The following is a 16,380-nucleotide window of genomic DNA, read 5'->3' on the forward strand; positions in this document are numbered from 1 at the left end:
AAGTTTTATCCTTCTGATTACAAGGATAAATTATTACTACTGTATTTTATTTATTTTACTGAAATAAGATACATCATTTTTTACCATGTCCTTCAGTCAGAGGATTGAAAAGTAATTATTTGTGCCTCTTCTGCTGTTAACCACATTATTAAAGTAAAATACTAAGCAAAAATATAGAATCATATGATCACTAGTCAACAAAATCTAGGAACCTTTTCCAAAATATAGGTATAATACCTGATAGGTTTGTGCTATTCCTATATATGAAAAATGTCAGTGATTGGCAGCCTGTAACAAATCTTAGAGAAATTTTTAAAAATTATATTATATAGTTGTGTAGAATTATAAGTGATTAGACTTATATAAGCTACTAAAAAAACACAATTTTACAACTCAAAAAAGTCACTGCTACTAGGTACTGGAGAAGAATTGAAAAGGAGATTAAAGTGGAGTCTCTGCAAAAACAATGTAGTGAACCAGTTAACTGTTTCTTTCCTATAAGCAAGTTGCATGCAAGCATGATCTACCTTTGTGGAAAGTAAAAATAAGTTTAAATATACAGGGCTTTTGTTGAAAAGAATATAACAAGAAGTTCACTTATATTAGCTTTTCTTTGTGAATATTTTATGATAATATCTGCATCTATAGATTTATGAGATGTAAATATGAAAATCTATAGCTCCGTATTAGCACATGGAAAAGGCTAGTATAATTACATAAGTTAGCCAATTTTTTAAAAGCCAGACCACTCTTTATTTGATTTCAGTCTGAACTTAAACATTCAAAGACATCTCTTTTTTGAGGGGAGGGTAGAAAATTATAATAAATAAAATCAAAGCTAGGAAATTTGGGGTAAATATTATCTAGCTAAGCTCTGAAATCCAAAGCAAGAATTTAGTGTTTTCCTTTTTCTACTCACCTTTTGGCAGTGTATAATACTCTTAAGAGTGTCAGTGCTAGCGTTTTCAAAAGCTCAATTCATTCACACCCTGCTGAGGGCTCTACAGCACTTTCTGTACTTTTCCACCAGATAGAGTTTTCTGCAAGGGCAACTATGTGTTGAGTAAGGGTTAGATCTGAAGGAAAGACCCAGCAGTGCAGATTAGTATGACTGGCTTTGGGGATTATTCATCTTGTTCACATTAAGGCTGGACTCTCCCTGTTGTCTTTATTTAATATAGGGCACTGGAGGTGTTAAAAAGAATATAGAAAGAATAGTCTCTATAGCAATAGAGTTCAGAATTAAAGGAAGAGAGAGAAATACAGAAACATGTAAGGTATCTTTAAAAAAAACTTTAAAGTAATCCAATAATCGCTTTACAAACTGAGTAACATACAGCTTTGTGTGTGTGTGTGTGTGTGTGTGTGTGTATAATCTATATGTATATGTATATACACATATATACATACAGTAAATCTTTGGCATGACATGTAATGGGCACTAAAGAGTCAGAAATTTGCATACATTCCATTTTGTAAGTATGGCCCTTTGATTATCTGGATCAAATAAAATAATATGTGTGAAAACACTTTGTAGACTGTAGAGCACTCTACAAGTAGCACTATCATATAGCATTTTAACAATCAAGTAAGCTGACCATTATGGGAATGAGTATCTTACAGGGAGATTGTGTCATTAAACAGTTTAGCTAGAGTAAATGAATGAGAACTGAACAATTTTTCTATGCACAACAAAACACAACCTATTTATGGAAGGTAATATAAAAATGTTACCTGTTTACCTTGAGGGGAGGACTCTCATTATTTTTTTTTTTTTAACAGCAGTGTATTGACAAAGATAGTCTCAGTGTAAAACAACTCTGTCTTCATTATTAACATACCCAAGAGTCTTGCCTCTCATTTCATTGCACAGCCCAGCTCCTGGACTTGAGATTCACTGCACAGACCTAAATCTTTCCTTATATTAATCTTCATTTTCCCCAAGAGTTTATTCCAGTGTCAGGGATTCCCTTCATCTTCTGCTTGAGCAATTACTGGCCCCTCTTTGCAAAATGAATAAATTCAAGCCTGTTTTTAAAAAATAAGTCACTTTTTGAAAAATCAGAGTGGTTTTATGACCACAGTCTTCCCTCTAGGTCAGAACTTTGACAAGAAGGTGATTAAATGCACATTTAGCTTTTCATATATATATACAAAAGAGTGCTGTATCTTACAATTCTAGTCAGTACAGTTGAGGAAACAGTCAGACTTGTTTTTATTGGTGGGTGGACTTCTTCACAAATCATTTTCAAGAGATCAGTTGTTGTCTAATCCAGTGGCCAGTGCCCATGTTGGTATCTTTGGCACAGAGACAAGATGTGCACTGTCAAATAAAAGGACCCAGTCCATTTGGCTTTGCTCTGTGATGAGTGTGACAGTGAGTAAAGCATACATATAGAGACCTTCCCCATCATTCACTCCAGGTCGCTCTATTTCCAACTCTGTGAGACAAAGCACACTCTTACGCTTCAGATATAGGCCCACGGTGTATGTCGTTCTTTCCCATCATAAATTGCAAGTGAGGAATATTCTAGAACGTTTTGTTCTTTTTTTTTAATTTCCTTTTAAGCCTTTATATGGAAGTCAGTATCTCCATTGAATGTTTTAATAAATAAATTGAACCTGCTACACCTCTACTCTTTATGTGCAGCTTTCATGAGCTAAAATGTTAATAAATCCCAGCGAAGATTTTTATAGACATATTTAGAAGTCAACTCTTGGGAACAAAATGTAACTTGTTTTAGTTGTTCTACAAGCAGATGTATCATCAGTTTTAGAGGGAGTCTTTTGGCACTACAACGTGAAAAAACAAACAAAAATCCTTGCAATCCCAGTTTATAAAGTAACTTTAAAAAGACAAGGATGAATTTCCTTCCCACTTCAAAAAAGTCATCCTCTGAGGCATGTATACTTTGAAGATGTTCCTTAGGGACCAGAATTTGACTTTTAAGATGTTTTTACCCCAAAATGATTGTTTACCTTTAAATTCATATGTCTCAGGGTAAAGTAAAACCTCTTGTAAGTATAAAAATTAATATAGTCAGTTCTCCATCAAAAACTCAGTCATTCAACAAATGCCGTGTCCCCACTCTGTACCAGGAACCGTGCCTCATAGGAAATGCCCTTTTCGCCTTGCCATTGCCCAGTTCTTCCTCTTTCTCACGCCATCATTTTCATCCTCTACTTTCAGTTTTCTCTACCCAACGTTGACAGTCTTCCTTAGTGTGGCAAAAGACTTTGGATTTGCTTTGCTCTTTATTTTCAAGATGGCTTAGAAACTTAGGTGAGCTTTCAAAGCAGTTAGTTGACAGGTTGAGTGAAGAGAAGTGAGAGGCACTGTTGGATCACTGCCTTGATGGCAGAGAGGGGAGCTGGGGTGGGTGAGCGACGGCAGGCCTGTATGGCTCTGCTCACCCTCCCTGCCTCCAGTTCAGGTTCTTCCTAGGTCAGAGGACATGTAATGTCTAGAGCTAGACAACCCTTAATGACCATCTGTTCCATCTTCCTCACTTCTGAGGTGCAAAAATCTGACCTGCACAAGGAATGAAGAAAATATCCTGCTCTATAGTCATGGTCTAAAGCTGTTTTTTGCTATTCATGTTACATTCTTTCATATTTTTTAAAAGAAAACTCAGGTAAAGTGTATGTGTGTGTGTGTGTATGTGTGTGTGTTGCATAGATAAGGACTAGGAAAATGATGAAATTTGTTACGATTAGAATAGCAGAATACTATTATTTTCAACTGTATTAAAAGCCTTCGTTTGAAAGTTACTCATAAGATTCTCTCCACAAACATACTCTGAATTCAGTAGAGATTGTTTCTCTTCATTTTCATACAGGTTTATAATTTGAAAATTCCTTAAGGTTTTTCCCAGGGAGTTTCCACAAACAACAAACAACACCTTTTAAAAACAATGAATATGGAATGAACATGACAGTTTCTGTCCCACATACCCTTCCCCGTTTATGTGACCCTCCAGGAATATAGAGCTGGCTGAGCTCACCCTGTGAGCTGACAGGCACAGTTCTGACCGCCTGAGGCCGACCCCCACTCGGTGACCTGGCATCCAGCACTGAAATCCATAGGAGGGCCTCACCATTAGCAGTTGCATCTCCTCATTTGCTGGGACATCCCTTGAGGCTCCCCTGGGACACAGAAGTCCCAGTGACAGTCACTCACAGAGGGCCAGCCTCCACCCCTGATGTCTGAATGTTCCTTGTGAAAGACCTGCAACACCCCATCTCTCCAAACTGCTCCCTGTGCTGAATTTCCTTGACCGGTCCCCCTGCCCTTTCACATCTCTAGATGGCCTGATCTCCATCCCTCTTGATCAAGATGTAGAGCCATTTGAAAAAATTCTCTGGACCCCTTTCTTAACCTCTCCCGCCCCCAGCCTCAGACAATCACTGATCACTTTTCTGTTTCTATAATTTTGCCTTTTTCAGAATGTCATCTAAATGAAAGTATATAGTGTGTAGCCTTTGGCTTCTTTCACTTAGGATAATGCATTTGAGAGTCATCTGTAAAGTTGAGTGGTGAAGGAAGGAACATTAGCCTGAAATAACTTCAGTTAGCTAGTTTTGGGGGCTTAATACAGGTAACCTAAAAGAATTAGTTTTAAAAAAAAAGAGGCAAGACAACAACACCAATTTAGTGTTATTCCAGGGAGAAAGACCTAAAAACTGTAAGTGTGGATGATTTTATAGTAACTAATTAGATTATAGAGATTATAAATATTTATCTGTAGGGGGAAAAACAGTCTCTTCTGCTACCGCTAAAAATCACCTAATATGTTGGATAAAATACAAGCACATCCGTTCAAATGCATATGCATAGCTGAACCAAGAAGAAATTAACTGAAATCTCCAGGGGCCAAGAATGAAAAAAACAGAATGATAAGTAAGTGCTAAAGTTGCAGCTGCCCTTGAGGTATTGCTAAAACAGGAACGTGGAGCCACTTGAGGGTCGGGAAACAAGGCTTTGGGCCTGAGAAAGTTAGGAGGGCATAGGAGTTGAGATTCCCCATAGAGAGTCAAGACCCTCAAAGCACTTCAGCCAGTAATGGGCTGGCTAAAAAAAAAAAAAAATCTGCTTCCAGCAAAGAGAGACTGCAAGGACAACTCTTTGTGTTGCCCTTGGCTCTGAATGGGGATGAAAAAGACTCCGCTGAGAATTCTACAAGCTTAGGTTTAAATTTACATAACTCACTTGGTCTCAGAAGCCAACAGAAAGAACTTGGAGTACCTAGGTGTTGAGAGAGCTCCAGGGCTCCTAGCAGAAGCAAAAGAAAATCCCTACAGAGAACATATTCTCAACCCAGGTGCTTCAGGACTCCCACAGATTATCAAAGCCAAGCATGAGCCCAAAATCCAGAATTATAAAATGTGAAAAAGTCATTGTGAGTGAGGGTCAGTAGCAAAAGCAACAAAACTGGGCTCCTCCACCTCAATCAGAACTTCAGCTATTGGGAATTATCAGACATAGAACAAAACTATATTTAAAATATTGTAAAGAAATAAAAGATCAAATTAAAAACTTGAACAGGAAACCATTAAAGTTGAAGTGAAAATTTGTCAGAGATTTAAAAAGAACTGATGAGAACAAAATGAATAAGGAAAACAGCATATTAGATGCACCTGATTAGAGAGTTAGTTGAGCTGGAAGATGGCTCTGAAGTAATTACTCAGAATGGAGAACAGAGAGACTAACAGATGGAAAATATGAAAGAACAAGTGAAGACATGGAAAATTTAATAAGATGGTATTACATTGGAGTTACAAAACGAGAGAAAAGAGAGAACTGAGCAAAGGCAATATTCGGGAAGTAATGGCTGAGATCTTCTTCCAGAATTGATGAAAGACATGAAACCTCAAATTCAGGAAACACTATGAATACCAAGCAGGTTAAATCAAAAGAACCCCATACCTCGCAAACCGCAGAACTCTGAGGTGGAAGAGAATAGCTAACAGGCAACAAGAAAAGCCTGTGTAATGATATCTTCTGAGTTAAGGGAAAATGCTTTGAACCTAAAATTATTTCTCCAGCTGACTATTATCCTGTATGAAAACAAAACTGAGGGAATTTGCCACCAAGCTCTTTACTCATAGAAAGAACTTCTGAAGTTTGTATTCCAGATACAAAAAAAGTTATCTGGGAAGGAATGTCTGAAACATGAAAAGAAAGGTGATTAAATAAATGATAAACATGGGTAAATCTAAATAATAATAACCAAAACAGTGTTTGACGCATGTCCTTATGTAGAAAGTAGAAATAAAATATTAGACAGTATAACATGATAGGACTAGTGTCATCAGAATTCAAGTGTTCCTGTGTTTTTTTATTGTTTGGCGGGAGGGTAAAGAGAAAGTGTAACTTTGAACTTTAAATAGTTAAAAAGTTAAGGAGCCATACACTTGGAGAACTAAGGGTGAAGGTATATTCAAAGTGTGGAAGTTTCTTCAGATATCCTTGATGGTATTAAAAACACTAAACCAACTTACCCCCAAAGACAACTCCACTGGCTGTAGCTTGGGCAGTTGTGTGGTGTTCTTGGTCTTATATTTATTAAGCTTCTGGAGGGCAGTGGAAGTTATTGCCAGGAACACAGCATGACCTCTAAACAGACAAGTGAACTATACAAATTCATTACTGTTTCACCAAGAAGGTCCATCAGAGGGCTTAGCTAGGACACAGGAGGATTGAATTAAAACCAGGAAAGCATATTACAAGAGTTCTGACCTAGGTGGGCTAAACCTGGGGGAACTTCCTTTCTGTTGCCTCATTATTGGATTTCAGATTTGCTGAGGCTTGCCAGGAGGATCATTTCACGTCCCATTAATCCCAACCTCATATGCAAAGCACTGAGAATTTCAAATGTAGTGTATTGTAGTAGACTTCAGTTTCCTTACATCATCCTTTACATCACTTCTGTGTTCTATATACAAAAAATTTTATTTTTTTATAATCCTATTGAGTGTTTTTTTTTAACCTAAATTAATATGGCTCAAATGAATTGACCAACTTTTGTGAAGTCATACACAGGACAGTCCAACCAGTGTGACTTTAACAAATTGATAGAGGAACTTAAAAAGTGGGGCGTTACCACAAGGGTAAAAATATGTGAAGCAACTTACAACACTGCTTTTGTGGAGAAAAGGCATCAGGTTCTGGGCTGGCCAAGGGACGGTGATGCACTGTCTTCCAACCAGACTGTGAATGACTGGTTACGTCTTGTAAAAAATGAAGTTTCCTGAAAAACTGTCAGCATGTTGCAGGTCTTGGGAGAGTTCTAACGCTTGTTGTCTTAGCATTAATTGAAAATGGAATGAAATATGAATATGCGGTGAAGTTCATGAGGCAAAAGTGGAGTGGAGATTTTGAAAGCCAGCAACTTTTGTATATGGAGAAATATTGTCCTAAAATCCTGCTGCACTTCATAGATACCAGTAGCCATAGAGATACTGTTGAAGTCAATAAAACTGGGCTACCTGATGTCTTAAGTTCCTTGGAAATAGAACTTTAGACAGGACCCAATTTATTGTGTATATTAGCCAACATGTAGACTTGGTGAATGATAAGTCTAATGAAGCTTTCATAGGAGCATTGATCAGCAGTTTTATCAGGCCTCAAGCTTAGCAGAATTGCAGCCTCTGTGTTTGTATTATGATCAGCCTGTTTGGAAACTTAGCAAAAGATTCTTGCTGTTCAGCATTTAAAACATGCTTATCACTTTGATCAATTGACCTTTCCTGAAACCATGCAGTATTGGGTTATAAGTCTTCTTCAAATCTATTCCCATTCCAGAATCTTATCATTATATAAAAATTTAAAGAGACTGGGTGCCGAAATAGCCAGCACAATGCTTGTATGTTTTTAATATCATGCAGAATTAAAATCCCAGGAACTATCCTCTGTGGTTTGTCCCCTCAGTCATTTCAAACATTGATAGTAGGGCCTATATGGCTACTTGCCTGCTACTTTATGTCTGTATCTCCCATATTTAAAACAGTATACATCAGATTTGTGTAACCACAGATTTTGTTGGCTTTTGACCAAGTCTTATGATGATTTTTTCTTAATGTCTTTCTATAAATCTCATTTCATGCTGTTATGAAAACCTCCATTTTGAAAATCACAAATCTCTGGTTGTAAAGTTCATGGAAAGTCCACATTGTACAGAAGCACATATCTTTAATGTCGCCAGACAAAAGTGTCTTAAAATTAATTTAATGTTTGCACTTTAGGGTGCAACTTAAAAGAGAAGGCCTGAAAAAAGAGTGGGAGTGAGCATTAAGTATTTTTGGCAAAACATTGTGTTTGTCTCATGTTGGACATATGGAATATGCCCTTTAGTTTAGTCAGTATTTTTTAATTGTAGACATGATTTGTTGTTGTAGCTTAAATAATTCTGAATCAAAATTTCTGAAAATCCTTTAATTTTCTCCAGTTTTTATTGGAAGTTGTTTGCTGACTATTGTTGTTAGAAGTGTGAATTTTTTGCTTCTCTCCCAATCTGTCTTACAAAAAGAGAAATTTGTTTCTGCTGACAAATTGAGCAGACATCTGATATTTTATATTCCTGTTGAAGTGTATAACTTAATATTTGTATACTTGATAATTTGTCTTATTATGTAATTGATAAATGGTGCTGTGTGTTGATGTTTGTTCAATCATATATTTATACTATCTGAATTGTATGATTATAGTTCTTTGGGAGAAATAATTTATCACTGTACACCAGCTTGTAAAAACCTAGTGCTAGAGTTTAAACATCAAAATAAATATTGAAATACAAAAAGAAAAAGAAAAGAAAGAAAGAAAAAAGAGTAACTAGTAAACACATGGAAATAGAATGTATAATTTCTAAAACAGAAGATAGAAAATGTTGAATTTTAAAAGTCAATCCAAAAGAGGGCAGGGAAAGAGGAAAAAGATAAGGCAGGACAGAATAGGATGCAAGATTAAAATGGTAGCAGTAATTCCAAATATTAATATATCAGTAATCATGACATATAAATGGATTAAATTTTCTCCTTAGAAGACAAGGATTGTTTAATTGGATAAACCTTAAACCCAGCTATGAAATATTTATGAGAGACACCTTAAAATTATGGATATGAAATATTAAAAGACAGTGACAAAAGGTATGCCAGGCAAATACTAAGCAAAAGAAAGCTGAGGTCATTAAATTAATAAGAAAAAAAAGAACTTTAACCCAGAAAGCTTTATTAAAGATAAAGAAGTTCACCACGGAAAGATTAAAGACTGAATTTACCAGGAAAAGATAACAGCTCTAGACTGTTAAGCATTTAATTACCCAGCTTTACAATATATAAAACAAAACTTGGCGGAATTGCAAGGAAAGATTTTAAAATCTACCATCACAATGGGAGACTGAAAACAACCACAATCATTCTAACATTCTGATAAGGTGAACTTATGGCTTGGGATAAAACTTCCAAATAAGGTATCCCAGAAGTATCATATCTCAGACCACTTAGATGGACTCAAAAAGTGGTTCTGGTAATGATGAAGATTCTGATGTTGAAAATGCATGTGGAGAGTTGGAATAAAAGTGGTTCTTGAAATACAAGTGAGGATATAGCAAACTTTCTAAATTAAAATTTTCTGTGATAATTCAGATGTTTATGTATAAACCAGATAGCACAAATAAGCATTTGATTATTTTATTGACTTTATTAACAAGTTTAGTCAGTTTGGGGGAGGGGAAATGTCTTCTTGGTTAATTCCTTATATTTAGGTCTATATGCGTTAAATCTAAATGTGATCAACAGTCGATTGCAAAATCAGATACAACTTTAAATATTTATAATTCTTCAAGATAGTGAAACCATGCTTCAAGGATGATTTATGGCTTGTTGGAGCTGGAAGGACTGCAGACATAATGTGGTTCATCACTCTTTAACAGAGTCAGGCCTAAAACTCAGATCTAGTCTCAGTCTGGCACTGTCGTTGTGTTTTATCAAAGCTGTATAAAATAGATACCAATGTGTTGTTCACCATGGTTACATACAAACTGTACGTTCAATATAAGTGCAGTTTTTACCATGAAGTCTACCTATCTCAAACTTTGCATTTGATATTTAGAAACATACTAATGAAAAAATTTTAATAGCAAAAGAGTCTTAGGAAGAGGAAGGAATAATTTGGATGGCCCTGGACCCTATTAAAAGAAAGAAAGAAGAAAAAAAAACACAGAATTTTAAGAATGCCTCCTTTTCCTGTAAACAAATTTCTCTTTGCCAGGTAGAGACATTTAAAACCAAGATACTGATCAGTTTTTTTAAAAACAGCCATTACAGCAGCCAAACACTGAACCCATCAGTGAGACCTTCACCTATGAAGATTTAGAGAGAAGGTCTCTTAGATTGGATCTTTGGAGTAATATTTTTCTTTGCTCTTCTCCCTTTTTCTTCCTCTGCCCAAATTCATGACCTACTTCCTCTTCCTCACTCCCAATCCATCCCCCTCCCCCTCCCCCTACACCATAACAATTTTAAATCAATGCTAAAGAGCTGCTTGAGGAGGGGAAGGGGGAGAATTGTTGGTCAGGAGGAAAGATGATTACTGGCTAATGGCTTGTTTTGTAGCTTCAAGGCTTTTGAAAGAATACCCACTAGCAGGTGCAACTTTTCTTCACATTCTTCTGGCTGCTTAAGAGTCACTGTACTTACTTCATCTTGTAGAAACTCAGGAATCTGTGGGTAAAAGCCTTTAGGAATGATCTGAGAGCTTGGCACATGCAAAACCACTTTAAGAGTCAACTAGTTCTGGGTGGGTTTGAATCTACTCAACCTGCTAATTGAGCAAACCATTACCTTCTCTGACTTCCACTTAGCTCCCCCTGCTGTTAGACGGAAACAGAGTTATCTTGTCTGAATAGTAAATAGGAGAGTGTGTGAAAAGCGCCTAGGAGAGCGCTTGACACATGTTCACCTACTCATAAATGATAATCATTATTAGGAAGACTTTAATTATCATTTTTATGTTAACTATTTGGGTTTGATTGCTCTGAGCAGTGAAATAGAGATTCCATGGAAAACAAGGCTGGGCTGAACAGTGTGGTCTGCTACCCATTTGAAAGTAGTACCACATGGAAGATTTTACTCCTCTGCTTTTTTGGTAATCTTGAGACACATATTTTCTCTCTACTGTCGTTTTAAAGGTCATCTTGAATTGATTCAGTCCCATATGGTCTAAGCCTATCCCCTTTGTTAACCTGCATGTTAATATTATGATTGTTAATATTTGAAAGGGTACTTATTCCAATAATTTTTTGTTCAATGTAAGAAAATGTAAATTCTTAAAGGAAAAAGTAACTTCAGTAACTAGAGAATTTAATAGTAGATTTATTTTAATTCTCCTGGTTATTTTGTATTAATTTTCCTGTAAATGTATCCAGATGTGTATGCAGTACCTATATTCTATGAACAAATTCTGGCAACTATTTGATAAATTATCTTCTGAAATTTTCTACCTTGGAACCTAATTCTATCCTGAAAATATCAATCCTTTGCTTATAGTAAAATATGTTACATCAATGAGGAAAGCGAGAGTAAAAGCTGGTTTACAGTAACGGATACTCTAGGAACTAATGTGAATTCTGCTTCTTTTTATTTTCAGCAGGCAATTTAACTTGTTTTCTTAGCCAGGAATAAATAAATACTGAAAAATTAAGTGAGCCTTATGTCTTACTTAGGGGATTTTCTTGTTTCTTCTGATTTCTCTCTTTTTTGCTTTTGTTTTCAGGCTCAGCTATGTGAATCATGCAGAGGATCTGGCCTCCAAACTCCTACAGTGTTCCCCAAAGAACAGACTATCAGCACAGGCCGCCTTGAGCCACGAGTATTTTAGTGACCTGCCCCCACGGCTATGGGAACTGACTGATAGTGAGTATGACAAATTCGAAACATCCAATCGAAGCAGGGACATGATTTTAGCATCTATGTGTAACACACATGTAGAGAGGTTCACATGTTTATATGTGCATCTCTCTAATATTATGTATGTTTGTATATGCATTGCCTGTACACCTGTGTGTGTGTGTGTGTGTGTGTGTATAGAGAGAGAGAGAGAGAATGGGGGGAGGGGGGTAGTGTGTGTATATATTTAGTGGAATCCTGCCATTCAATTGCTAGCTTACCAGACACAGGAAGAAAATGGATTCCTTTTTTGCTATCTCTGCTCTGCAGTCAGCAGCTGCATGTCTTTGTATTTGATTATGTGTGTGTCCAAAAAAATGATCTGAGCAGTCATAAAGGAAAAGGAAAATATGATTTACATATTTAGTGCCTTATGCATATAGTATTTTTTAGCGGGCTGCAGTACACAGAGTAGAAATGATTCATTTCTGTTTGATTCTCAGAGACAATCTTGGTTGTAACAATAACCTTAAAAAGGGCTGCTATGCAGTGAGCTGACGAACAGAGTTGGCAATTGGCTAATGCGCTGAATTGACATGTAAGAACTGAAGACATGTAATTCATTTTAACTACAGATGCTGTTGGTATTCATACAGAGCTCTTCTCTGGATCTCTTAAAACAAAACACATTCCTGGGTGGGTTTTTGTTTTGTTTTTACAAAAGTGTTCATATTTACACAGCCTTTTTCAATTACATTTTAAATATTTGGGGGAGGATTTATGACTGGGAGGATCTCATCTTTCTTCCAAAGTGTGAAACAAAATTCTTGTGAAATTTTGCAAAGCACTATTGCAGTAAGAACACTTTTGTTCAATGGTGATACATTCTTTCCAAATGCCAGTGAAAGATATTTCTCCTCATACTGTTTTCTTTTTGCCTTAAAAATTAATATACTGCATATATGGATGGATATTATAATATCATTTTTAATCCTTGTGTACACATCACTTACCATAGACATACATAAAATTTTTTCTTTATTCTCTCAGACTTTTTTCCCCCCATGATAGCATTGGAGTCTCCTCGACAACAATAACCTTTTATTTTGGAACTAAGTCCCAAGTAACAACTCTTGCGTATTCCTACCCTAAATCTTTTCTGATACCTCATATTTAATTCTAATTACTTTTTTTTTACTCTAAAGTAGCTATAGATATATTAATCCACTACTCCCCCATGCTTTGAAATCTTCTTCAGTATTTCATATATTCCAAGCCCATATTTATCCCATATTCTGCCCTACTTCCTTTCTGAAAGTCTACCCACTGACCATTACTACAGCTATCCCCATTAAAAAAAAAATTAAAGACGAAATCCCTATAGAAAAATAATGAATTGGTAACACATCTTCCCATACTGAAAAAAAAAAAATGATGCCAGTGGACTCATTAGTTTATTGCTCGTCAAACTCAAACATATGGTTTGTTTTCCCATTCAGTATAACTTGCAACTTGATATCACTCCTCCTTGGTGACATCTCAATCCCATCTGACTTGATGATTGAGTTTAAGCCAGGATTTTGATGGTCTATGAATTCTGAATTCTGTAGTAGTACTTTTCTGTTAATATGGACTTATTACGCACTTGGCACTTAGTTTATCAGCCAGTGGTTAAATCCAGTTTCTATCAGTAAGTAAATGCCTACACATTATCACTCGGCAGCAGGCTGCCAATGGAGACAGCCTTGTCCCTGTCATTAACAAGCACAATGTATGCAGAACACCAGAGGGGAATTAAAACCACAAAAAATACCTCAGGGTGGTATTTTTAATATGAGAATTTAATTTGTAATTTCACAGATTAAGAATTTTGGCTGCATTAATCCCTTTATCAGCTCACAGCAGGCTATTTGCAGAAGCATAACCATAAGGCGATATTCATTGGCAGAAACACGTCTTTGCATAACGTTAAACATCAGGAGCAGTGAAACCTTTTGAAGGGGGGAGAATAAAGATGAAAAATCATTATATTTTTAAAGCAAGATTCTGCTAAATGCCTCCGGTAACAATTTTGAGTTACAGAAATGCTATTTCTGTGTCTAGTAGATAATCATTATGAAGCATAAATCCAGTCGCAAGAAAGGACAATCCCAGTATTAAATACCACAGTCATTTCCATTTCGAACAACATGGTAGTCCTTGTAAACATGTTTACAAAACAAAGAATTCCTAGGCTTTGGAGAGTTTGGGAACTAGTTCTTTTAAGTGAAATGACTGGTTTTGGTGACTCTGTTACCTAGGTTAATATTCTGCAGACTATATTTAAAAGTTCTTGAAATTCTTAAAATTAAATTTTACATTAGTGTGGAGTCTTGTAAAAGTTCACCACCTGGCAAATGGCAGCAGCAGCAGCAGTGCCAGTATCCTCATATGCTTCCTTTTCAAGGAGATTTGGAAAGAGATCCATCTGAAAAGAAGTGTTGCAGAACCAATAAATGGATTGTCTTATCAACCAAGTCATGGTTTCTATTAATCAGTTTTAGGAGCCTCACATTAATATGTAGTCTATTCAGGATGCAATAACAAAATAACTTAGACCGGGGCTTAAACAACAAACATTTACTTCTCACAGTTCTGAAGGCTGGGAAGTCCAAGATCAAGGTGTGGGCAAAATCAAGTTTCCTGACGAGACAGCCACCTCCCTGTATCTTCACATGGCAGAGAGAGAGAAACAGTGACACCTCTCTCTCCCTCTTTCTCTCTCTCTCTCTCTTTTTTTTCATATAAAGCCACTAATCTCATCCTAAGGGCCTCACCTTCATGACTTCATCTAGCCCTAAATACTACCTAAAGGCCTCATCTCCAAAAACTATCACATGGGGGGTTAAGGCTTCAGCATATGAATTTTGGAGGGACACAATTAAGTCCATAGCAGTCACATTCTTAAAGATGGGTCATGGCATTTTTTTTTTTTAAAGAATGCCCGCAAAGGGAAAACTCTTATGCAAGCGGAAAGCAAACCCAGGTTAAAAGGAGAAGATTGTAACAAAAGTAAGTTCAAAGTGGGCTCCAGTCTTCTTGGCCTACTTTAATATATCAGACCTTTTGAGAAGAGTATCAAGTGTTATTAGAACCTTGGTTACACAGAGCACTGCAGTCATTCCATGAATTCTTATAAAAATGAAGTTGTATGCTGATGCCAGACTGTTATTTGCTTTGGAAGAACATATAACAATATAATATCTTTCTTAATTGTACTAGTCCTTAAAACCTCACCAGTTTACAAAATGCCAAAATTTAGAAGCAATGTATTAGTGTGCCACTGAAGCAGGAATTATAAATTCATCAAGCAAGAATTATGGTACAGTTACCTGGAGATCTGGCGGTTAAAGCTGGCTAATTCTAGTGGCACCCCGTCATTCTCCCTCTATCCCAAAACCCGAACAGCCTTGCCCCACTTCTTCACAAAGATTTAATTGCAGGGAAGTAAATGGAGGGCTGATTTAGAAGAAATTCATTACTTTCCCCAAATACACCAAAGGGCATTCTCCTGTGTATACTATCAAGTTACATAAATTATTGAAGCTGAACCACCCTTGTCAAAGTAAATGAACAAAATACACTTCATAGCGTAGAGTCCTTGATTTTATTACATTCATTTGCTAATCCACAAAACTCAGATCTGCAGTAAAAGAAGGCCAACAAATTGGTGCAGTGTAAAGAGCACTGAACTGGGAATCAGACCACCTGGATTCCAGCTTCAGCTCCGCTGTTAACTAGCTGGGCAACGTTGGAGAAGTGCCTTAGTCTCTGTGGGTTCCCAATTTCTCATATAGAGACACAGTGATCCCTAAGGACCTTTCAGCTCTAATGTTGGTAGGGTTTCCTACTTATTCCTATATATGTCCTATATATTATCCTAAAGCAACATTATGCCATTAATGGAGCTCCATGCCATCTTTTTAAAAAGAAAACACACCCTGTTCAAACATATTTGCTGCTCTAGTTCCTAGACTTCCATCCTCTCTTGAATCCTTTTGAGCCGAGTTTTTATACCCAAGATTCCACAACTGCTGGTTTTAGTCTCTATCCATTGGTCTTTCCCCAGCCCTCATCTTGATCCATCAGCATAATTCAACACAATTGACCACTGTCTCCTCGTAGTAACATTTCCTTCACTTGGATTCCAGGACAGGACATTTTCCTTTTGCCTCCCTAAACATTCCTTTTCATACTCCTTTGCAGGTTTCTCATCTGCCAGACCTCTCACTCTTAGAGCGCCCTGGGGCTCAATCCTCAGATCTTCCTATCTGCATACGCTCCCTAGAGCCTAGATGATCTCATTTAATCTCATGATTTAGATATCATCTGTGTACACTGACAGCTTCCAAATTTCAATCTCCAGTCCCATCTTCCCTGACTCCAGACTTGCATATACCAGCTGACTACTTAACATCTCCATTTGGACATCTAGTAGGCATTTCCAACTTCATATTA

General features: G+C 36.6%; 1 protein-coding gene across 2 annotated transcripts in view; it reads left to right on the forward strand.

Annotated features, from left to right (window-relative positions):
• The window catches only part of CDK14 (cyclin dependent kinase 14), a 567,294-nt gene that overhangs the window by 465,363 nt on the left and 85,551 nt on the right, over positions 1-16,380 (forward strand). For both annotated transcript variants that reach the window (XM_036862811.1, XM_036862812.1), the window contains one exon: positions 11,771-11,910. In XM_036862811.1, coding sequence (XP_036718706.1) covers positions 11,771-11,910 — 140 coding nt within the window. The remainder of the gene's footprint in view (positions 1-11,770; positions 11,911-16,380) is intronic.

The sequence above is a fragment of the Balaenoptera musculus genome, chromosome 9 (genome assembly GCF_009873245.2).
Source record: "Balaenoptera musculus isolate JJ_BM4_2016_0621 chromosome 9, mBalMus1.pri.v3, whole genome shotgun sequence".
NCBI lineage: Eukaryota > Metazoa > Chordata > Mammalia > Artiodactyla > Balaenopteridae > Balaenoptera > Balaenoptera musculus.